Genomic DNA, 24,065 nt, shown 5'->3' with positions numbered 1-24,065 from the left:
CTCCCTTACCTCCACATCCCTAGCGTTTCTCCATTTCTTCAGTGTTCATAGTTGGTTAACTTAGTTTAGTAGTTAGATTAGTTGAATAAGTTTAGTTAGATATAGTATAGTAAGGGAATTAGGGGGGTTTAGCCCCTCTTCTTCCACAACCGGTGCGGGCTCATGCCCGAGGCACCGGGGTTTAAGCCCTGTGCGGCTTGCCAGCGGCACGTGCCCGTTGGCGACCCGCACGACTCCTGCCTGCGCTGCCTCGGGGAATCTCACAGGACAGATAAGTGCCCGATCTGCACGGCGTTTAAGCCGCGCACCAGAAAGGAGCGGGACTCTCGCCTCAAGCAGCTCCTTACGGAGGTGGCACTTCAACCTCCCGCGCCGTCCCCAGCGGCACCGAAATCGTCCTTGGCGCGCAGCGCACCAGCGGCACCGAGCCGCCCCGGTACTGACACTGCTCGGACTTCGCAGCCGGCACCGACATCCCGGCACTGTTCCCTCTCTCCACCGAGGAAGCGGAAGACGGCGCACTCGGCTTCTAAGCCTCATGCTCCGGGACAGCTTACCCAGCCATCACCGGCACCTCCGGCACCGGCTATGGTAGTGCACAAGCCGTGCACGGTTCCGTTGACTCCGGCACCTCAAGAGCCGTCGAGTCCGGTACCTCCCCGGTGCCAACCGCGGTCGAGCTGCATCTCCCGTCCACGCCCGAGACTTTCTCGACAGCGAGAGAGCTTATCGAGCTAACAGAGGCACCGAGCCTCCGGCCCCCGGCACCGCCGGTGCGGGCTGTTCAGACGGTGGGCAAGCCGGCACTGATGCGGCCTCCGACCCCTGACAGACGGGATAGACGGCGCTCCAAGTCTCGGTCCCGGTCCCGATCCAGGAAACGGTCGCCGTCACGCCGATCCCGATCCCGGCACCGATCAACGTCTCGGTACCGCTCCCCGTCTTGGCACCGGTCGCAGTCCCGGTACCGCTCAGCATCACGGTACTGGTCGCACTCCCGGCGACGCTCCCGGTCCCAGTCACCGGACCGCCGGTACCGGAGGAGGTCTGGCTCCCGGTACCGTTTTCGGCACTGCGACTCCCGAAGCCGCTCCCGTCACCGTCGATCGAGGTCGCGGTCATGCTCCCGGTACCGAGGCAATCGACGGTCCCGATCTCCATCCTGGCACCGCGACGGTCGGCACCGATCCTCGGTACCGTCCGGGGACAAGCTGCCACCTTCCACGGCGCACTCCATCAGCGCCTCTGCCCCCCCGTGGCCTTCGCGTCAGCCGTCAGTCGCCTCTCAGGCGGGCAGTGGAAGGGATCTCCGGACTGGCACCCAGAACCAGGACCTTGGACCACAGCAGTGGGGTTTTTGGGTCGCCTGGGCCTACCACGAGCCCCAAGGGCACCCTTTCCCCCCGCGTCCCGCGGGTATTGAACACAGGGTGCCAGAAGCCACAGTGACCAGGCCTCCCCCATCACCACCGGGTGAGGCCCTCTCGCCACCTGGTCCCGCAGAGCATCCGGGGCACGATACAGCTCCCCACCCTCCTGAGCAACCACTGGCAGATGTGGTGGTCCAGACTCTGTCCTCATCTTCCTCACCGGATGAGGCGGTGGCGGGGTCCTCTACGACGGACCCTCCTCCGATTGACTTGCGGGCCCATCAGGACCTTCTTCGCAGGGTGGCGAAGGCTATTGATCTCCCGGTGGCGGAGGTCCCGGAGGACGACGACCCGGTGACCAACGTGATCGGAGCCGAGGCCCCGCTGTGGGTGGCCCTCCCGTTCATCAGGACCATCCAGAAGAATGCCACTACCATCTGGCAGTAAACCGGTGTCCGTCCCTCCTACCGCACGGGGTGTCGAACGAAAATACTCAGCCCCCCCCCACCGGATACGAGTATTTGTACACCCACCCCACTCCAGACTCCCTCGTAGTGCAGTCTGTTAATGACTGCGAGAGGCATGGACAGCCAGCCCTGGCGCCAAAGTCCAAAGACGCCAGGCGCATGGACCTGTTGGGCCGAAAGGTGTATTCGGCAGTGGGTCTCCAGCTCCGGATTGCCAACCAGTTGGCCCTCCTAGCTCGTTACACCTTCGACATTTTCGTGTCCCTGACTAAGTTCTCAGAGCTGATCCCAACGGCTTCCCGACAGGAGTTCTCCGCTCTCATCGAAGAGGGCAGGAAAGCCTCCCGGTCCTCCATCCAGGCTGCTCTGGACTCGGCGGACTCAGGGGCCAGAACTTTGGCCTCAGGAGTGACCATGCGGCGCATCTCCTGGCTGCAGTCCTCCACCTTGCCGCCGGAGGTGCAATATACCCTACAGGACCTCCCCTTTGAGACTCACGGTCTGTTCTCGGAGAAAACGGACTCCAGGATTCAGACCCTCAAGGATGGTCGTATCGCTATTCGCACTCTGGGTATGCACACACCGGCTACCCAGAGGCGGTCATTCCGACAACAACAGCCCTACCGGCCTTTTACCCAGGCCAGATCGCGGCCGTATAATAGTCGGCGAAAAGGTCTAAACCGCCGTCAACCATCCGGCAACAAGCGCAACCAGGCCCAGGCGTCGTCCAAGGCCCCGCAAGGGCCCAAGCAGGCGTTTTGACGGGAATCCCGAGGACGGCCCATCAGTCTCTTCCCCGGATCCTTCCCGTTTATTTTGCAACCGCCTTTCTCACTTCCTCCCGGCGTGGTCCCGAATAACGACGGACAACTGGGTACTTCATACTATCCAGCACGGGTATCGCCTTCAGTTTATTTCGCCCCCACCCTCCCCCCCCACCCTCCCCGTCCCTCTTCAGGGACCCCTCTCACGAGCAATTCCTCTTACAAGAGGTCGAGACTCTGTTGAGCTTGGGTGCCATAGAGGAGGTGCCACACGATATGCGTGGCAGGGGATTTTATTCCCGATATTTTCTCATCCCCAAGGCGAAGGGAGGTCTACGACCTATACTAGACCTCCGAGAGCTCAGCAAGTACCTGGTCAAGCTCAAGTTTCGCATGGTAACCCTGGGGAACCCTGGATCCGGGAGACTGGTTTGCCGCCCTCGATATGAAGGACGCGTACTTCCATATCGCGATTTACCCTCCCCATCGACGCTACCTGCGGTTCGTGGTCAACAGCGCACACTACCAGTTTGCGGTGCTGCCCTTCGGCCTGTCCACCGCGCCAAGGGTCTTCACCAAGTGCATGGCAGTAGTTGCTGCAGACCTCCGCCGTCGTCGCATTCACGTCTACCCGTATCTCGACGACTGGCTGGTTCGCGGACCATCCCGACAACTGGTAGCAGATCAAATGTCCGAAATACTATCCCTGTTTCGGGTACTGGGCCTTCTCGTCAATGCCGAGAAGTCCTCTTTGACTCCATCGCAGAGAGTGGAGTTCATCGGAGCGGTCCTCGACTCCACGCTGGCCAGGGCCTGCCTCCCTCGACCTCGGCACCAGACGATGGTCTCCATCATCCGAGACCTGAACACCTTTCCCACTACAACAGTTCGGTCCTGCCTACGCCTCCTGGGTCACATGGCATCCTGCACGTTCGTCACCGCGCACACGAGACTGCGCCTTCGCCCATTTCAATCCTGGCTGACGTCAGTATACCGCCCGCTCCGCGACTCCATAGACATGGTAGTCACAGTCACGAAACCGACCCTCAACTCCCTCAACTGGTGGCTGGACCCACAGGTTGTGTGTGCAGGAGTTCCGTTCCGCCCCCCTCACCCATCCGTCACCCTCACCACGGATGCCTTGGCGTTGGGATGGGGGGCCCACCTGGGCGACCTTCACACCCAGGGTCTCTGGTCGCCCCAGGAGCTCTCCCTCCACATCAACGTCAGGGAGCTGCGAGCAATCCACTTGGCGTGCCACACCTTCCGCGCCTGTCTGCAAGGCCGATGCGTGGCGGTGTTCACGGACAACACGACGGCGATGTTCTATGTGAACAAGTAAGGTGGAGCCCGCTCCTCCCCGCTCTGCAAGGAAGCGATGCTCCTGTGGGACTTCTGCGTGACCCACTCGATTCGCCTGGAAGCGTCCTTTCTTCCAGGAGCGCAGAACACGCTGGCCGACCATCTCAGCAGGTCATTCCTCTCCCATGAGTGGTCCCTCCGCCCAGATGTGGTTGCACACAATTTTCCGGAGGTGGGGGTTTCCCCAGATAGACCTGTTTGCCTCCAAGGAGAACAGGAAGTGCCACCAGTTTTGTTCGTACCAGGGTCGCTCTCCAGGCTCCCTGTCGGACGCACCTGGACGGACCACCTCCTCTACGCCTTCCCTCCTTTCCCGCTCATACACCGGGTGCTGCTCAAGCTTCGGAGGGACAGGGCCCACCTTATACTCGTCGCTCCGGCCTGGCCGAGGCAGCATTGGTACACTCTGCTGCTTGAGCTCTCCATTCAGGATCCCATGACCTTTCCGTTGTGACCTCATCACGCAGGACTTCGGCAGACTCCGCCATCCGAACCTGCAGTCCCTCCATCTTACAGCTTGGTGCCTGCGTGGTTGACCCACGCAGAGAGGGACTGCTCGGCGGCAGTACAGCAAGTCCTGCTAGAGAGCAGAAAGTCTTCCACTTGCTCCACCTACCTCGCGAAATGGAAGCGTTTCGCGCTCTGGTGTGACCAACGCAGCCTCAATCCCTTCGTAGTCCCTATCCCTACAATCCTGGACTACCTCTGGTACCTTAAGGAGCAAGGTCTTGCGGTCTCCTCCTTGAAGGTGCACCTAGCAGCCGTGTCCGCCTTTCGCCCATCCATGGGAGGTCGGTCCATCTTCTCCAACCAGATGGTTTCCCGCTTCCTTAAAGGCCTGGACCGCTTGTACCCGCCGGTGCGGCGTCCTTCCCCGACCTGGGATTTAAATCTCGTTCTGGCCAAGCTTATGGGACCGCCCTTCGAGCCTCTGGCCACGTGCTCTCTGCTCTACCTCTCCTGGAAGACAGCCTTCCTAGTCGCGATTATATCGGCAAGACGAGTTTCTGAGCTCCGTGCATTAACGGTTAGCCCACCATACACCGTATTCCACGGAGACAAGGTGCCAGCTGCGGCCTCACCCGGCCTTCTTCCCTAAGGTGGTGTCGCCCTTCCACCTCAATCAGGAGATCTTCCTCCCGGTCTTCTTCCCGAAGCCACACACCTCACCTCGCAAGCAGCAGCTTCACACCCTCGACGTCCGCAGGGCCCTCGCTTTTTATATCGAGCGTACGAAGCGCTTCCGGCGTTCGCCACAGCTGTTTGTAGCAGTTGCCGACCGCATGAAAGGCGAGCCGGTCTCCTCACAGCGGATTTCCTCCTGGGTAACGGCATGTATCCGGACATGCTACGAGCTTGCTCGCGTGCCACCATGCCGCCTCACCGCTTACTCGACGAGGGCGCACGCCTCGTCGGCCACCTTCCTGGCCCATGTCCCCATCCAGGACATCTGTAGATCGGCCACCTGGTCTTCTGTACACACTTTCGCTTCCCACTACGCGTTGGTGCAGCAATCTAGAGACGATGCAGCCTTCGGCTCCGCAGTCTTGCTCTCTGCCACGTCTCACTCCGACCCCACCGCCTAGGTAAGGCTTGGGAATGACCTAACTGGAATGCATAGGAGCAATCACTCGAAGAAAAAAAGACGGTTACTCACCGTAGTAACTGTTGTTCTTCGAGATGTGTTGCTCCTATCCATTCCAGACCCACCCTCCTTCCCCACTGTTGGAGTAGCCGGCAAGAAGGAACTGAGGAGCGGACGGGCCGGCTGGGGTATATATTCAGCGCCATGGTGGTGCCACTCCAGGGGGCGCCCAGCCGGCCCGCTGGAGTTGCTAGGGTAAAAATGTTCCGAAGAGCCGTGCACGCACACCTAACTGGAATGGATAGGAGCAACACATCTCGAAGAACAACAGTTACTACGGTGAGTAACCGTCTTTTTTAAAATATAGATTGCAAGAGTGTGGAAGAACACATATTCCTTAGACTATGTATATATCTTAAACCACTAAGCTTCAAGAGTTTAAATTCACCCAGCATAGGGCAGAAATCTGATATTGAGGTAGGATGGGAGAAGAATGACAGTAAGAAGATTTGGGTGCAATAGGGACTATTGCAAATCAAAACAGCAATAAGGAGGGCCTGATGTAAACTTGTTATGAGGAAGGGATAAGCAACTGGATGGTTACTGCACAGATACAATGAGGGGTAGCTACTGGCTTCAGATTGGTGTTTGAAACATTATCTAGCCAAATTTTGACAAATATCAATTAGAAACAATATTTCACCAAAGCTGTAATGTTGAGATGCTCCACCAAATAGAAACTATGGTGATCTTGTGCTGTACAGTTATTGCTGTTTATGGACCTATTTAAAAAAATAACATTGAAACGTTAAAGAAATAAAAGTGAAGATATTTCAAAGAAATTTCTGATGTTCTTATGTTCGTATAATAGATATTTTTTAGTTGAGCATAGTTTTGCTATAAGATTTTTTTTATCCATTATAAATAAAAACAGAAGCTTTATACAGCAGCTATGGGAAACTAGCAACAAACTGTTGAGACTGCCATCTCATCTCTGTAACATTTCAGAATCTGTTGAACCTATTTCTGTATACTCTTGAGAATTCTCTTCCAATTTTTTTCTGCCTTACTGTCTGCCTTTGCCTTTCTTAGGTTCGCAAATTTGTGACCAAGGACAGTGCAGGGCTTCGTATCCGTAGCCACCCTTCCCTTCAGAGTGAGCAAATAGGCATAGTGAAAGTCAATGGAGCCATCACTTTTATTGACGAGGTAATTCATAAGAAACTGCTGATTGAAAAAAAAAGGGGGTGAAGATGTAAATAATCTATGTAAATAAATGATCTAATTTTCATGTATAGATGTTGACTTATCTGTAATTTAAACAAATGTGCATCAAATATTTACATTTTTGTATTTTACATCAGTCCAGTTTTTCAAGATGTCATTTTACTTATTTTTATTTATTTACTTTTTTTAAGACTCCTACAACAAACTTTGAGACTGCAGTCTGAAGAAGTGGAGTAGTAATAGTAAAAGCTCATGTTAAACATTTGCTATGGTATCTCTAGGGATTGGCTGTTCTAACATTTAATATATATATTAAACACTACATTAAAATTTTTAAGTTGAAGAAAGTATTTTCATGAATCTTTCATTTACATTTCTGAAAGATCATCACATTGTGAGTAATTGTGCATGTACCGTCCTTATAATGTAACTTCATATTTAATTGAAGTTATAAAAGCCAAGGTGCTGCTGATGTAACATAAAAGTGAAAGGTGGGGAGAAATAATTTTTATGAGGCAAGGCCTGACGTTAATTCTTAATGAATTTTTCTAGTGTTTCTTTTTATTTTCGCTGCCTAGTACAAGTGACTTAGGTTTTTAAAACATATTCTTCATACTGCTTTGGCATTCTTTGCTGCTTTAAATTCCCCAACACTCTTCCCTATCTTTCCATGTCTCTTACCATAATAGCAAAGAGCTTATCTCTAATGTTACCATTGTCTGCCTGGTCTGAAATCTTTTAGTCCTTGCTAGCTATGTATTAGTTGCAGGAAGGCATGGCTCGTTTTTGTTGCTTGTTTCCCATAGATCCACAATGATGATGGTGTATGGCTGAGACTGAATGATGAAACAATAAAGAAGTATGTTCCTAACATGAATGGTTACACTGAAGCCTGGTGCCTCTCTTTTAACCAGCATCTTGGCAAGAGCCTTCTGGTCCCTGTTGATGTAAGTAAAAGGTGCCTTTGAAGAATACTAGCAGTACACTCTGTCCTCATTACAAGGTTTTCTTTAATTAAGGCTGCAACTGTTCAGTCCTGAGGTAAACCACACTGTACTACATATTGCCTTATATTTGTTTGAATTCTTCAGGGCTATTGTGTAATGAGGGTGGAGTGTAGAAAGGTTAAGGCCCTTTATGCTAAACATTCTCAGCCTCCCCTCTGTTCTCCCTCCTCCCTCCCCCCCCCCAAAAAAGAAAGAAACAACAAAGCAGGGACCATGACTATAATTGTGCACAGAAGATCAATCATATTAGAGAGTATGTTGTCTGCACCAATTGTTTTTTATACAAGTCTTAAACTTAATGATTCATAACACTGCCCATTGAGGCTCTGATTTGCACACATTAGCTTAATATTTATTTGTTTTATAGATGAGGGGGGGAGTTTCTCATTTCATGTTTGAGTCCTTTTAATCTTTTTCAGAATATTATTACACCCATTTTATGGCAATACATACAATTGATAAGCCATCTCAGGTGAAATAGTGGTGTTACTGGGAGTAAAAATTTTACACTGTTGGAATGCTCTTTAGGTTCTACTAATTTTTCATTGATCAGTCTCTGTGGATTTCACAGTTGTCTTCACATTAGCCAGCAATTTCTTGCCATCAAAAGATTTTTCCCAAAGTTTCAGGAAAAAAAATCATGCTAATGAATTTATAATAGTACTAAGCAAAATGTAGATGTGTAGCTTTAAGAAGAAAGTCACAAGCACTAGAACTTGAAAGTAGACAATGCCTTCTCTTGCTTCATAGTATCTAAATGTATACATCAGTAACATCATGAAACCAAAACCTTTAGATTTTTCCTTCTTGCCAATAAAATCATAGGATGACAGAACACCACCTTTATTTTGGGATCTTTCCGAATAGAAATCACATCAATGGAAGTATCTGGAAACACACTGTCTTCTTCGAGTATATGTCCCTGCGGGCGCCACTGTAGAATGTGCACTCGCCTGGGTGCTCTCAGTTGGAGATTTAAATTAGCAGTATCCGTTCCTGTGCATAAAACCTTGAGCTCCAGAGCGAGAGTTTATAGGGAGGAGAGGCCCTGCTGCCACTTCTGTACCTTCTCAGATGCCTGCAGCTTGAGACGAAGCAACTGTGGTGTCCACTGCTTCCTAGAAGCTTCTTCTCTTGCCTTTATTTTACTTTAGTATTTAGTTTTTACTTTGTTAATATAGTTCTGGCTTGGGGGGCGGGGTATGTTGCCACTTCTCCCCCTAATGTCCAGCTAGGACAGTCACTTTGCTCAGTGGCCTAACTTCGGGGGTATGCCAAAGGCCCCAGAATTCAAACCTTTCCAGACTTGCTTTAGATGTTTCCCCTGGAGCAACAGACACTCCAGCTGTCACTGGTGTCTCAGACATTCAAACATCCCGTCCATGTGCAAGGTTGGCATGAGGTTTAAAAGCAGGTTTCTCAAAGAAAGAAGAGTGATGTTGGAATGTTCCCTAAGGGCCACAGGGTCCCAATTCCCCCCTACTTTGGCCTCATCCTCTCAGGCTGTATATGTGACCAAGGCTGCCTCAGACAGCGCACTATAAGAAAAGAGTGCCTCATTCCCCTGAAAGCAAGTCCAGAAGACGGTATAAGTCACCACTTAGAATTGACTACAGGGAGATGTCATGTCCAGTAATAGATACCATTAAGATTTCAACAAACCCCAATGCCAAGGCATCAATACCACCTAAGATGATGTTCCACCCCAGTAAGTCTACCAGTAAGAAGCACCATGAGGTACCATCCCCAGTATTGTCTGTGGCATCTTCCAGGCATTGAGACTGTGCTAAAATGAAAGGCTTCAAAAAGGCTAAGGCACTAATATTGACATTCCCTTGGAGCTCTTATTGAACCTCTGCTCCCTCTCCAGTACTATTCTCTTTGGGGTTGTATGCATTCAGAGCACAGAGATATGGCGTTAATGGCCGCTTTGGTGACATCTTCGATGCCAGCTTGGTTACTGTCCCCACCTAGGGTCCAGTACCACTCCCAGTCCTGACTATCCACTACCATAACCCTCTAACACCCTCATGAGACTCCTCTCTCAGGAAAATCAGTTCATCTCCGAGGACCCAGAGTCCTCCCTGAAGGGCCACGAAGAAACTCTTCCCTCCAGTACTGCTACGCTCTCAGTCTTCAACCCCTTACACCTGACAGAAGGAGCCAACCTTCCAGTACCGATCCATCCTTCAGTTTGTCTATCACCTTCTTGGCCTCCGTTACTGGCCCCAGCACCAATACCTAGGGGTCTTGCCCTTTGGACTCAGAAATTTTGTTGCAAAGCTTTAATTCACTGCCTTACCACCCTATGCCTCTTGAAGTGTACCCCAGGAGGTGTACCCCATTAGAACCCAGAAGATGCCCCAGGCATTCAGAACATGAATACCCCGGGGTCCCTTCCCTTACCTGGCAGCACTATGAGGCTATTGGAATTTCTGACCCTCTTATGGGGATCGGAAGAGGCCATTTTTGGAATACCTGTCGGTGCCATAACCACCACTGGCACTGGTATCATGTCTCCCTAACACAAGTAGTAGTATAGGAGGAACAACAGCTACCAATGGAAGAGATGTTTCCATCACACAAGTCCTCCTCCTCCTATGATGAGGTGTTAATACCACACCACCACTTTCCTATGCAGTCGATTTTAATCTTGTAGACACCATCTTTAGGATTCGCATATCTGATAAGTTCCCAAGAAATAAAGTGGATAGTGGCGCCCGAAGGGAGATGGGGTGGGATGATGGGTTTGATCAGCAGATCCACAGGAGGGGGGTGTTTGTGACACCTGTCTAGGTTGTCAAAAGGAATTCACAGGTAGGGAGGTCTCCATTCTTTCCCCAACACTCCTCTTCCTCCCTCTGCATGGACCCCTCTCAGAGGGTCTCTTAAAGCAGGAGTCTGTTCCCGCCTGTGTCTGGATACAACAGAGCTAGTTCTCCCAACATTTGTCAGAAGAAGGTCCCCAAAAGAAACAGTGACTGGAGGCCAATCTTGGACCGCAGAAACCTGAATACCTACATTTTTTCACAGCATTTCAGGATGGTGACTCTGACTACAGTAATCCCACCCCAGAATTAGAGCAATTCATTTGTTGCCCTTGATCTTCAGGATGCGTATTTTCATGTTGCTATGCACCCCTCCCATAAATACTTCCTGTGCTTTGGCATAGGCAGAGAACATTATCGGTATTGGTTCCTTCCCTTCAACCTCTGTAGCACCATGGGTCTTTACAAAGATCTTCTTGTTAGTCATGGCATCAGAGGGATATAGCAGTCTTTCTCTGTCTGAACGATTGGCTCCTCAAGGGCCACCTCACAACAGTTGGCAGCCAAGAAGGTCCTAGCCCTGTTTCAATCCATGGGCCTATGCACCAACCTTGGAAAATCCACACCTTTAGCAAATAGATTTCATTGGAGATACTCTAGACTCTCTAACTACTAGAACCGGTCTACCCCAGGACAGGCTCTCCACTATGTCTGCACTGAACATGTGACACAGAGTCTGCCGAGACTCATCAAGCCCTCAGACCGCTACCCCTTCCTACTTATTCACGTGGGCAGCAACCATACTACCAAGAATGACCTAGAGTGGGTCACTGCAGACTTTGTGGCTCTGGGAAGAAGGATAAGAGAGTTTGGGGTGCAAGTGGTGGTCTTGTCCATGCTCCCTGTTGAAGGAAAAGGCTTGGGGTGGGACTGTTGAATCATGGAAGTAAATGTGTGACTACGCAGGTGGTGTCGGTGAGAGGGCTTTGGCTTCTTCAACAACAAGCTCATGTTCCAGGAAAGAGGGCTCCTGTGCTGGGATGGGCTCCATCTATCAAATACTAGGAAGAGCATCTTTGGACATTGTTTGGCTAACCTGACAAGGAGAGCTTTAAACTTTTTAAAAGGCCTGTTGGGAATGGTGACAAAAATCCAGCCAATATGCATCTAGGCTCAAGTAATGAAGACAAAGGGAAGAGACCAATTTTTGGAGAAGGCACTAGAAAACACAACTATATTAAAAAGGCAAGACAAAAAGTAACAGGGCAGTCCACAAAATATCTTTGATGCCTATATAAAAACTGAAAGTTAAATCCTAGTGAGGTAAATAAAAGGAGCATAAACTCTGGAAAATGAAGTGTAAAAATATAATTAAGAAGGCCAAAAATTTGAAGAACAGCTAGCCAAAGACTCAAAAAGTAATAGCAAAAAATGTTTTTAAGTACATCAGAAGCAGGAAGCCTGTTAAACAACCAGTGGGGCCACTGGATGGTTAAGATGCTAAAGGAGCACTGAAGGATGATAAGGCCATTGTGGAGAAACTAAATAAATTCTTTGCATCAGTCTTCATGGCTGAGGATGTGAGGGAGATTCCCAAACCTGAGCCATTCTTTTTAGGTGACAAATCTGAGGAACTGTCACAGATTGAGGTGTCATTAGAGGAGGCTTTGGAACAAGATAAACTAAACAATAACAAGTCACCAGGACCAGATGGTATTCATCCAAGAGTTCTGAAGAAACTCAAATGTGAAATAGCATAACTGTTAACTGTAGTCTGTAACCTATCATTTAAATCAGCTTCGGTGCCAAATGAGTGGAGGATAGCTAATGTGATGCCAATTTTTAAAAAGGGCTCCAGCGGTGATCCTGGCAATTACAGGCCGGTAAATCTGACTTCAGTACCGGGCAAACTATAGTAAAGAACAAAATTGTCAGACACATAGACGAACATAATTTGTTGGGGAAGAGTCAACGTGGTTTTTGTAAAGGGAAATCATATCTCACCAATCTACTATAGAATTGTTTGAGGGAGTCAACAAGCATGTGGACAAGGGGGATCCAGTGGATATAGTGTACTTAGATTTTCAGAAAGCCTAAGCTGTAATGGGATAAAGAGGAAAGATACTCTCGTGGATTGGCAACTGATTAAAAAATAGGAAACAGAGTAGGAATAAATGGTCAGTTTTCAGAATGGAGAGCGGTAAATAATGGTGTCCCCCAGGGGTCTGTACTGGAACCAGTCCTATTCAACATATTCATAAATGATCTGGAAAAGGGGGTAAACAGTGAGGTGGCAAAATGTGCAGATGATACAAGCCTACTCAAGATAGTTACATCCCAGGCAGTCTGCGAACAGCTACAAAAGGATCTCTCGAAACTGGGTGACTGGGCAACAAAATGGCAGATACAACAAGGAGTCTAGAGACTAACAAATTTATTTGGACATAAGCTTTCGTGGGCTAGAGCCCACTTCATCTGTATTTTTCACTTCATTCATCTGATGAAGTGGGCTCTAGCCCACCAAAGCTTGTGCCCAAATAAATGTTAGTCTCTAAGGTGTCACAAGGACTCCATGTTGTTTTTGCTGATACAGACTAACACGGCTACCACTCTGAAACCTGTCAAAATGGCAGATGAAATTCAGTGTTGATAAATGCAAAGTAATGAGCATTGGAAAACAATCCCAACTGTACATCTAAAATCATGGGGTCTAAATTAGCTGTTACCACTCAAGATGATGATCTTGGAGTCATTGTGGATAACTCTCTGAAAACATCCTCTCAATGTGCAGCAGCAGTCAAAAAAGCTAACAATGTTGGGAATCATTAAGAAAGGGATAGCTAATAAGACAGAAAATATCATATTACCTCTATGTAAATCCATGGTACAATCACATCTTGAATACTGCATGCAGATGTGGTCGCCCCTTCTCTCAAAATATATTTTGAAATTGGAAAAGGTTCAGAAAAGGGCAACAAAAATTATTAGGGGTATGGAACGGCTTCCATATGGGGAGAGATTAATAAGACTGAGACTTTTCAGCTTGGAAAAGAGACAACTAAGGGGGATATGATTGAGGTCTATAAAATCATTACTAGTGAGGAGGAAGTAAATAAGGAAATGTTATTTACTCCTTCTCGTAACAGAAGAACTAGGGGTCACCCAATGAAATTAATAGGCAGCAGATTTAAAACAAACAAAGTATTTTTTTTCACACAACGCACAGTCAATCTGTGGAACTCTTTGCCAGAGGATGTTGTCAAGGCCAAGACTATAACAGGGTTCAAAAAAGAACTAGATTAGTTCATGAATGATAGGTCCATCAGTGGCTATTAGCTATGATGGGCAGGGATGGTGTCCCTAGCCTCTGTTTGCCAGAAACTGGGATTGGGTGACAGGGGATGGATCACTTGATGATTACCTGTTCTGTTCATTCATTCTGAGGCATCTGGCACTGACCGCTGTTGGAAGACAGGATACTGGGCTAGATGGTCCTTTGGTCTGACTCAGTATGGCTGTTCTTATGTTCTTGTATACAAATGCAAGGAGTATGGGGAACAAGCAGGATGAATTGGAAGTCATGGTATATGAAGAAAATTATTAATTAATTGGCATTACAGACACTTGGTGGGACAACTCCCATGACTGGAGTACCAGCATTGAGGGATATAGTTTGTTCCAAAAGGATAGGTATGAGGGAAAAGGAGGTGGCGGTGCGCTGTACATCAAGAATGTATACGCTCGCTCTGAGCGAGCGACAGACCTGCTGAGAGTCTCTGGGTGAGGAATAAAAGGGAAAGAACAGTAGCGATGCTATGGTGGGAATAGGAAGTGAATGAGGCATTCTACAAGCAAGTAACAAGATTAGCTAACACACATGGGCTAGTACTAATGGGGGATTTTAACTTCCCTGATATCTGTTGGAAGACTATTACACCAAAACATAGTGTGTCCTGCAAAATCTTAGCGTGTAGGGGACAACTTTGATTCAGAAAGTTGAGGAAACAACTAGAGTGTCATCCGTTTTGGATCTGGTCTTGACCAACAGAGATGAATTGATTGTGATCTGATAGAATTCAAGATCTTATGGAAAGGAGGATATGAGAATACCAAAATAAGGGCACTAGATTTCATAAAGGCAGATTTCAACCAACTCAGAAATAGCAGGCAAGGTCCCATGGAAAAACCAGTTACAAAGAAAAGGAATCAAAGGCGGCTGGCATTCCCATAAAGATGTAATACTAGAAGCTCAACATCAAGCTATGGAAAGATAAGAAGAGCCACAGGAGGCCAGTATGGCTGCACAAGGAGCTTTTTTAGCTATCTAGAATCCAAAAGGGATACATACAGGAATTGGAAGGAGGGACATGTCAGCAAGGATGTATAAATGGGAATAGCGCAAATGCGTAGGAACAAAATCAGGAAAGCCAAGACAAAGAATGAGTAACAGCTGGCAAGGAATGTTAGCGACAGCAAGAAGGGGTTCTTCAAGCATGTTAGACAAAAAAAAAGATCAAGGATGGTGTGGATCCGCTGGTAATGAAAGATGATAGTAAGGCAGAGCTACTCAATACTTACTTTGCTTCAGTCTTCTCATAAAAAATAACGTGATCAGACAATTAGCGAAGTTACCATAGACAGTAAAGGGGAATGGATGGAGATCGGGATAAGAAAAGAACATCAGAGATCTTTTGCCCAATTTGAATGAACTAAAATCAGCAGGGCTTGATGCTATTCACCTGAGGGTACTCAAGGAATTAACTGAAGAAATCTTGGAGCGCCTGGCAATAATATTTACCAACTCATGGATGACAAGAGAGGTCCCAGAAGGCTGGAGAAGGGCTACCATAGTGCCCAACTTTAAAAAGGGGAGGGTGGGAAAGGAACTGGGGAACTATAGAACAGTCAGCCTGACTTTGATACCTGGAGGATGAAGGGGTAGTCATTAGCAGCCAGCATGGATTTACCAAGAACAAATCATGCCAAACTAGCTTTATTTCCTCTTTGACAGGGTAACTGGTTTGGTGGAGGGGGGAATGTGGTGGACATAATATACCTGGAGTTCAGCAAAGCATTTTCTCCACGACATTCACAGTCACTCAGTCACACTAATAATAGACAATATACTCCTGAGTGGATTCTGTGCCACTGCGCATGCGCACAATTTGTTCCCCACAAAAAAATGACTTTCTGATGGGGAAGCAAAAGGAAACCGCGAGAGTGGTCATACAACCCTTCCCAGCAGTATGCTTCAGGGGCCCAGGACAACCGGCAGAAAGGTGGGGCAGGAGGCGAGACTGGGGAAGACCCAGATGGTGGCTCCTACTGTCAAGGCTGATTCCCCAGGCTCAGCTAGTAGTTCCAGCTGGGCTGGGAAGGACAGGACTTCCTTTTCCCTTGCACAGCATCTGGGGCTGGGTCAGACCCACCCTCAGATTTCTCCTCCACTGAAGGAAGCTCTGCAAACTCTCCCCTTCTCTCTCCTCCCCCCACCCCCCGGCTTCCTGCACCCATCGCTCCTGAGCTGCAGGAGGAGCGATCCCTGTACAGGGAGCTTCTCCTCCATCCGCCCAATCCCTGTGTATCCAGACCCTCTCATACCCAGACTCTCCCACTGAGTCTCATCCCCACCCTGCACTTGGACCACCCCGATGAGTCCCAACCACTGAGCCTCTTAAGCCTATACGCCCCTGCCAAGATCTATCCCCCTCCACACCCAGACACACACACCCCGCTGAGCCCCTGCCACCTTCACCTGGACCCCCCCAGCAGAGTCCCATTACCGTTGCACCCAGAACTGCCCCCAACAAGCCCCTGTGCATCAAGATCCTTCCTGCACCCAGATCCCCCATTGAGCCACCCACACCCAGATTGCCCCATACAGAACCCTCTGAACCCACACCTGAATCCCCCCACACTAAGCCCCTCCACACTTGGGTCCTGCCTTGCTGAGCCTGCCTGCCTGCACCTGGCACAGATGGGCAGGGTCCTGGGGTGTTTCTGGGGCAAGCCCAGTCCTTGCACTGTGTCAGGGTTGGGTGCAGCCTCACCACTGAGCATGTATCCCCGAGGGGAGCTGCACAGTGATCTCCCACCTCTGTGCAGCCAGTGGCCTGTGCTCCCCAGTGCCATGCTGGAGCCTCCACATTTATTTGACAAAATTTGCAGAATTTTAAAATATTATACACAATTTTTTTTGGCACAGAATGCCCTCAGAAGTAACAATAGGATGGCAAGTGCTATAACTGATAAGGGGGAGGAAGAACTATTGTAATAATTAGGCCTATAGATTTACTGTAATTGTACATTTAATTGTAATAAATATATGAAAGTTTATAAGATGTTATAATAACCTGTAATAACAAATGTTAATAAAAAGTAGGTCAAGTTGTTTTTAGTAATGAATATTTTAAACAGGTGTAAAGAAACCAGACAGAGTAAATTAGTCTAAACAAAAAAAGTCATGCTAATAGAATTCAAGGACTCGATTAAAATTGTGCCTGGTAAAATTAGAAACTGTGGAACTGGAAATGAGGTGAAATTGGAGTGTCAGATAGTTAAGTCCAAGAAGACTGCAAAAAGTTACAAAGAGATCTCACAAAACTGGGTGAGTGGGCAACAAAATAGCAGATGAAATTCAGTGCTGATAAATGTAAAGTAATGAATATTGGAAAACATAATCCCAACTATACATACAAAACTGTGAGATCTAAATTAGCTGTTACACTCAAGAAAGAGATCTTGGAGTTACTGTGAATAGTTCTCTGACAATATCCGTTCAATGTGCAGCAGCAAACAAAGCTAAAAAAGATCTATTAGAAATGGAAAAGGTACAAAGAAGGGCCACAGAAATGAGTAGAGGTATGAAACAACTTCCATTTGAGGAGAGATTGAAAAGACTGGGACTTTTCAGCTTGGAAAAGAGATGACTAAGGGGGTATATGACAGAAGATTATAAAATCATGAATGGTATGGAGAAAGTGAATGACGTGTTGTTTACTCCTTCATGTAACGTAAGAATCAGGGATCATCAATGAAATTAACAGGCTGCAGGTTTAACACAAATGTAAGGAAATATTTCTTCACACAGTGCATAGTCAAACTGTGGAACTTATTGCCGGGGGATGCTGTGAAGGCCAAAAGTATAACTGGGTTCTGAAAAGAACTAGGTAAGTTCATGGAGGATGGATCCATCAATGGCTATTAGCCAAGATGGTCAGGGATGCAACCCCATGCTCCAGGTTCCCCTAAGCCTCTGACTGCCAGTTGTTGATAGGGGATGGATTACTTGACTATTGCCCTGTTCTGTTCATTCCCTTTCAAGTATCTGGCATTGGTTTCTGTTGGAAGACAGGAAACTGGGCAGGAGGGACCATTGGTCTGACGCAGTATGGCCATTCTTAGGTTCTAATATTAGCCCAATTGGTTGACAAAATTATGATGGGATGAATTCCACTCACCAGTCCCGTTTGGGGTCCTTAAAGAGACTTCAGGAAGGAAATAGGGCATACAGACAGAGGCTCCTGAAGCATGCTTCACCATCATGTCTGCCACCCCCACCATCTCCTGGGACTGCAGCCTTTGTCATTCTAATTTTGAGAGATGGTCTGATCAGGCCAGAGAGAGTTAAGCAAATATCATCACCACCTCTGCTACCTCCAGCTGAATTCCCAACACCATCTGGGATAAAACAGAATTTAACCTTAACAGCTCCAGCTCATCTGAGCTAGTTTCTTATCTTTTCCCCAAAAGGATATTTATTGCCATCTTTAATTTTCTCTAAGAGACTGTCAGATAAGGGGGTTTTCCTTCTAAGAATTCTCTCCACTAAAGGGAAAGGGAACAAGGGATGGTAAAATGAAAGCTTATTTTATACTGTATGTTTCAAATGTGGTCACTGTTTTTCCTTCTTTATCTTTAATAAAACGTTAACAGAATGTTTAATTATGCATTTGCCATGGTGTTAAGCAGGCTGAGGTCTTGGTATAACAAACCCTGAACCTTACTTAACATTGTTTAATGTTGGACAGTGTGACTGGGTTATATTAACATCTTTAGCCCATATATTCCATCTAAATTAATACAACAGATCCCGGTCCTTATGCATTGTCACTAAAACTATGGAAATCGTAGATTACCCACCACATAGAGATCTCCAGTTAACCTACCAGACCTCCAAAACACTGTGGCAGATTCCTTGAGCAGGAACTTCCATCAGAACCACTTAAGGGAGCGCAAAAAATTGTTTTTTCACAGCAAAGAGTCCTATGGCACCTTATAGACTAACAGACGTATTGAAGCATGATCTTTCGTGGGTGAATACCCACTTCGCCGGATGCATGCCTCACTTCGTCGGTTGCATCCGACAAAGTGGGTATTCACCCACGAAAACTCATACTCCAATACGTCTGTTAGTCTATAAGGTGCAACAGGATTCTTTGCTGCCTTTACAGTTCCAGACTAACACGGCTACCCCTCTGATACTTGTTTTTTCACAGAATCTGCCAAACATGGGGCCACCTCAGAGTGGATCTCTTTGCAAATCCAACAAATGTAAAATACAAAATCTTCTGCACCATTGGGGCATGCAGCTGTGATTTTTTAGGGGACGGACCTTCTCCTACTCCCCCAGCTCCTCCTTCTTCTCTACACTTACCATCCAATACCCACTAATTGTCAGGACCTTAATCAAATTGAGGCAGGAGCAGGCAAGGGCCATGTTAATAGCACCTTCATGGCCAAGACACGTGTGGTATTCGGATCTACTTCATTTATCTGTGGCAATGCCTCAACACCTACCTGTGAGATCAGATGTCCTGACACAGAACTCAGACACCCCGAGCCATCCCAGCCTCATGTCACTGAGCCTTATGGCCTGGCTCCTTGATAGTTTTCTCGTTTAGAGTTAGGCTGCTTGGCAGAAATCCACGCTGTACTTTTGAGCAGTCAGATGACTCCCACATATTATGGTAGAATATGGTAGAATACCACAAATTTATGGTAGAAGTGGAAACACTTACTTTTCTGGTGCTCCTGCCATGCTGTAGCTGTTTCTGAAGTTTCTTGAAGATCCTTGATTACCTGCTGAAATTAAAAACACACAGACTGTCAGTGAGCTTTGTTAAGGCGTACTGGTAGCTGTATGCCTTCCATTTCCCTATTGAGGGCCTTTTAGCTTTGCCTACCCTACCACAGCAAGATGTATTAAGGACTTATCTAATTTATTTTCTTGTGTCTGGAACCCCATACCTCCATGGGACCTCAGTCTAATCCTCAACATGTTAAGAAACCCCCTAGTCAAGCCTATTAGTACCTGTTTATTCCTTCATCTCTCCCTGAAGACTTCATTTCTGGTAGCTATCACCTCAGTCAGAAGGATGGGAGAACTCAGGGAGTTGGTGGCCAAGCCGCCATATACTGTCTTCTGCTGTGCCACCATCCTCAGTTTCTGCTGAAGGTCTCATCAGATTTTCCTATCAATCAGGATACCATTTGCTGCTGTTTTACCCTAAGTCCAGTGTCTCAAGAAAACAGACTAGTGTCCACACTTAGATATTACAAGATCACTTGCCTTTGATCTGGGCAGGCAAAGAACCTTAGGGCTTTGCCCAGACTATTTGTATCCTTTGCTGAAAGAATGAAGGGACAGTCAGTTTCCACACAGAGACTATCAGCGTGGGTTTCAGGTTGCACCCTGGCCTACTATGAAGCTGCTGGAATGTGTCCCCTCTGCTAGAATGACAGCCCACTCTACCAGAGCTCAGTCCACATCTATAGTCATTCTTAAGGACAATCCCATACTGGAAATGTAAAGGGCTGCAACCTGGTCCTCAGTTCACACTTTCTCCAAACTTTATGCTATCCTACCTGCATCAAAGATAGAAGCAACTTTTGGTGATGCTGTCGTCTGAGCCATGTTGGATCTGCCTCCTCAACACCCAACTCCATTTGCATTATTGCTTGGGAGTCTCCTACATTGGAGCAACCAGAAGGACATATACTTGAAGAAGGATGAGAGATTACTTACCTGCACAGTAACTTGAGTTTTTTCGAGATGTTGGGTGTTCCATCTCCATCATTCCTTTTCCTCTGCTGCAGAGTATTGTAGGATCTATAGTTGAGAAGAAACTGGAGCATTAGTGGGTCCACTCCTCTTTGTACATCCTTGCTCTAGAGGACAGGGTTGAATAGTACACAGGTGGGGACCCATAGATACTGCTAATTTAAATTTCCAGCTGAGAGCACACAGGGGCACCCACATCCTACAGCTGCACGCCCATAGGGACAAAACATCTCAAAGAACTCAAGTTGTGCAGGTAAGTAACTTGTTCTCTCCCCACAGTCCACTGCCTGACACTATGGTAACAGGGATAGTGAATTACCTTGATTCAGAATCCATGGAAGTAAAATATGTGGAAACAATCATTTTAAGACTTATTCAAAAGCTAACCCACATTATTTTTTAACCTTAAAAAGTGGCTCTACACTTCTGCTCAATTAGTGCAGTACTTAATACTATGAAATCTCCACAGGATTTCATGTTAATCACCCATAGTGAGGTAGTTGATGATATTATTTATAATTTATTATTAATTCACAATATTGCAGAAATTGCAGACCCTGCAATATTAGGCTTCCACTGCAATTTTGACAGTGGGAACCCCGCTGTGCCCAGTGCTGACGGAGCCCTGGCTGCCCCGACTGTCAGCACCGGGCAGCTGCTGTCAGCCCTAGGCGGCAAACAGCAGGAGCCCCCCTTTCAGCCCCCAGGTGGCTGACAATGGGCTGCCAACAGCGGGAACTTCCACTCAGCCCGGGTCAGCCCACAGCAGAAAATCACGGAAAAGTAATAGTGGACCTTATTATCACAAATAATAAGGTCCATTATTACTTTTCTGCGACTTTCCGTGGTTTGTCCACAACCACAAGTTTTGGACAATCATCACGTGATTCAAATAGGGGTCTTATTTATTATTAATTAAGAGTGTTTCTAATTTCTCTGTAAAAGACAGTCTTCAGTTTATAAGTTATTTTGCATCACTGGAAAAGTAGGTATTTATATCAGCAAGTTTCGGCTTGTCAGTATTTGTAGATAGTTCAAGACCATTTTCTATTACAGCAAATGGTTCTACCTTCCTTGGTAGAACGTGAATTGTGTTCACTCTCAAAAGAAGTGATTCGCCAAGGAGAATTAATGTGACTGCTATCACAATAAAATATTCAAAGTTGAATGGACATGTCAAAAACAATGGAACATGAAAAATTAAGGACCATCAAATTACGTTTAAGGCTACTTACTCATAAAATTCATGGCAAATAGAAACATTCATGCAGTTGAAAGTTGAGATGAAATATATTTAGTAACCTTTCTATGATAGAGGACTGTGGACTCATTTTGATGCCATTTGAGCTCTGATGATAAGGGAATTACTGTTTTTTAAATTTTTAAATACTTTTAAACAGGAAGCTGATATTTTCCTCTAGTTGGAGTGTTTTGGTGAAAAGTCCTTGATAGTGTAGGACTCTTCTTAATTTCCTTTATGGGATTGTTCCAGAGTCAAAGGACTATTTTAAGAAGGTTCTATCCTTCCATTCCTTTGAGTTTGTGTGTGGTTTTTGTTAAATCAGAGTGAACTGGATTATCATAGCAGTCATGGCAGACTTTGGAAAGGCTCGCAGTTTTGGAGACACGTTTAAACTTTATAAAAAGAACAGGAGTACTTGTGGTACCTTAGAGACTAACAGATTTATTTGAGCATAAGCTTTCGTGGGCTACAGCTCACTTCATCAGATGCATGCAGTGGAAAATACAGTCAGTGGAAAATACAGTAGGACCTAGTGTATTTTCCACTGCATGCATCCGATGAAGTGGGCTGTAGCCCAGAAAAGCTTATGCTCAAATAAATTTGTTAGTCTCTTAGGTGCCACAAGTACTCCTTTTCTTTTTGTGGGTACAGACTAAACGGCTACTACTCTGAAACCTGTCATTTAAACTTTATAGTATCAGAAGACCAAATTCTAGATCACTATGTACATTCTTATGTACTACTGAATGCAGAGCAAAGGAATTTGCAGAGCACTGGGATAATTTTCTCTTAGCCTTTTCATGCTTGGTTGGCCCATGATATACCATTTTCAGCTTCTTTGTGAACATGACTAAATTTAAGAATGAATTGTTACATACTACCTATTTAGTGAAGAGTTAATTCTGTACTGCATGTTGTAAGTGCAGTATAGTCAAGTTGATGCTGGGTGAACCTTTACTTCTGAAATTCTTTCTTTTATGTTTAAATTCTCTATCCTAATACTGGATATTTTTAATTGAATTTATAGATGATGCAACTGTATATGTGAAAAGATTCCTTTCCTGTGTGCTCGAAGACAAAGTCCTCATTCACTACTTAGAGTGAAAATTCATCCCTACCCTAGGGTTTGACTCTGTTAAGCAAATAGAAGACTTGGATTAGACTTTAACTCCCATGATTTGACTGATTTTAGCATTTTTAGCTCAGGGCTACTCATGCCATACAATAATATCTAGCTACTGCATGCTGTGGGATATTGACTTATGAAATTTCATTTTTTAAAATGCCATTTTAAAATTATATAGAAAAAAAATTCTGTAAAGTTTTGAAAATCTTTACAGGTATTATATTTAAAAAATGTAATTAACATGTTTTGACAATTGGGAGATAAGTCATTCTGGGCTAAGATTTATTTATGCCAAATTTCAGTTTGGAGAGAATTTTCATACATCTTCAAAACATAGAAAATGGGGTTTGGACTAGAAACAGCAACACATTTGGTTGAAGAACAGTATTGTAATTGCTGACACTATTATGTTGCACATTTCAATTAAAAGATTCAGTTTAGGGGCAGAAGTAGTTAAAGCAGAGAATCTGGAATTCATGAGGCCATGGTTCTATTCCTGGCTCTGGCCCAAGTGAATTGTGGTCTTGGACAAATTAATCTCCCTGTATGTTGGTTTTCTCATTGTAAAATGGTTATAATACCTAATTTGTATGGATGTTGTGAAGTTTAGTTTATTATGTACAGAAAGGATTTGGAGGCCCTCTTATAGAAGATGATATATAAATACAAAGTATTACTAATAACAAAAAGATATATGAACCATTGACCAATATGTAATGGGGAGAAATTTAGGTTTCTTTTATGAGAAATTAGATTAATATAACTTTCAAGTGTGGTTCTACTTTAAAGAGTGATACTGTAAAAATGGTATTCTGTGTTTGTGTATCTCTCAATTACTTAATTTCAAATGTCATTCGTTAACGAGAAAAACTGTCTTCTGCAAGCCAGACATTGCTCTGTTACACTTGTGCCCGTTGTAAGCCAACAGGTTTGTATAGGTGTGCCTGCAGGAAGAATTTGCCCTCCTGAACCTTTACTGTAGTGGCAGGCCATAAGAAGAAAAGAATCCGGTATAATTTCCAGATCACAGGTTTAATTGGCAGAGTTTAGTGGGGGGAAAAAGTATCTTGTAATCTGAGGGAA

The 24,065-nt window shown here is 46.2% G+C and overlaps 1 protein-coding gene across 11 annotated transcripts in view; it reads left to right on the top strand.

Annotated features, from left to right (window-relative positions):
- The window catches only part of MYCBP2 (MYC binding protein 2), a 432,876-nt gene that overhangs the window by 296,939 nt on the left and 111,872 nt on the right, over positions 1-24,065 (top strand). For 9 of the 11 annotated variants that reach the window (XM_039512057.1, XM_039512052.1, XM_039512042.1 and 6 more), the window contains 2 exons: positions 6,641-6,757; positions 7,582-7,722. The exons of the other annotated variants lie outside the window; for them this stretch is intronic. In XM_039512057.1, the coding sequence (XP_039367991.1) occupies positions 6,641-6,757; positions 7,582-7,722 (258 nt within the window). The remainder of the gene's footprint in view (positions 1-6,640; positions 6,758-7,581; positions 7,723-24,065) is intronic. 11 annotated transcript variants of the gene reach the window in all.

This window comes from Mauremys reevesii, linkage group 1 (genome assembly GCF_016161935.1).
Source record: "Mauremys reevesii isolate NIE-2019 linkage group 1, ASM1616193v1, whole genome shotgun sequence".
Lineage (NCBI taxonomy): Eukaryota > Metazoa > Chordata > Testudines > Geoemydidae > Mauremys > Mauremys reevesii.
This window is presented reverse-complemented; position numbering and strand designations above follow the sequence as displayed.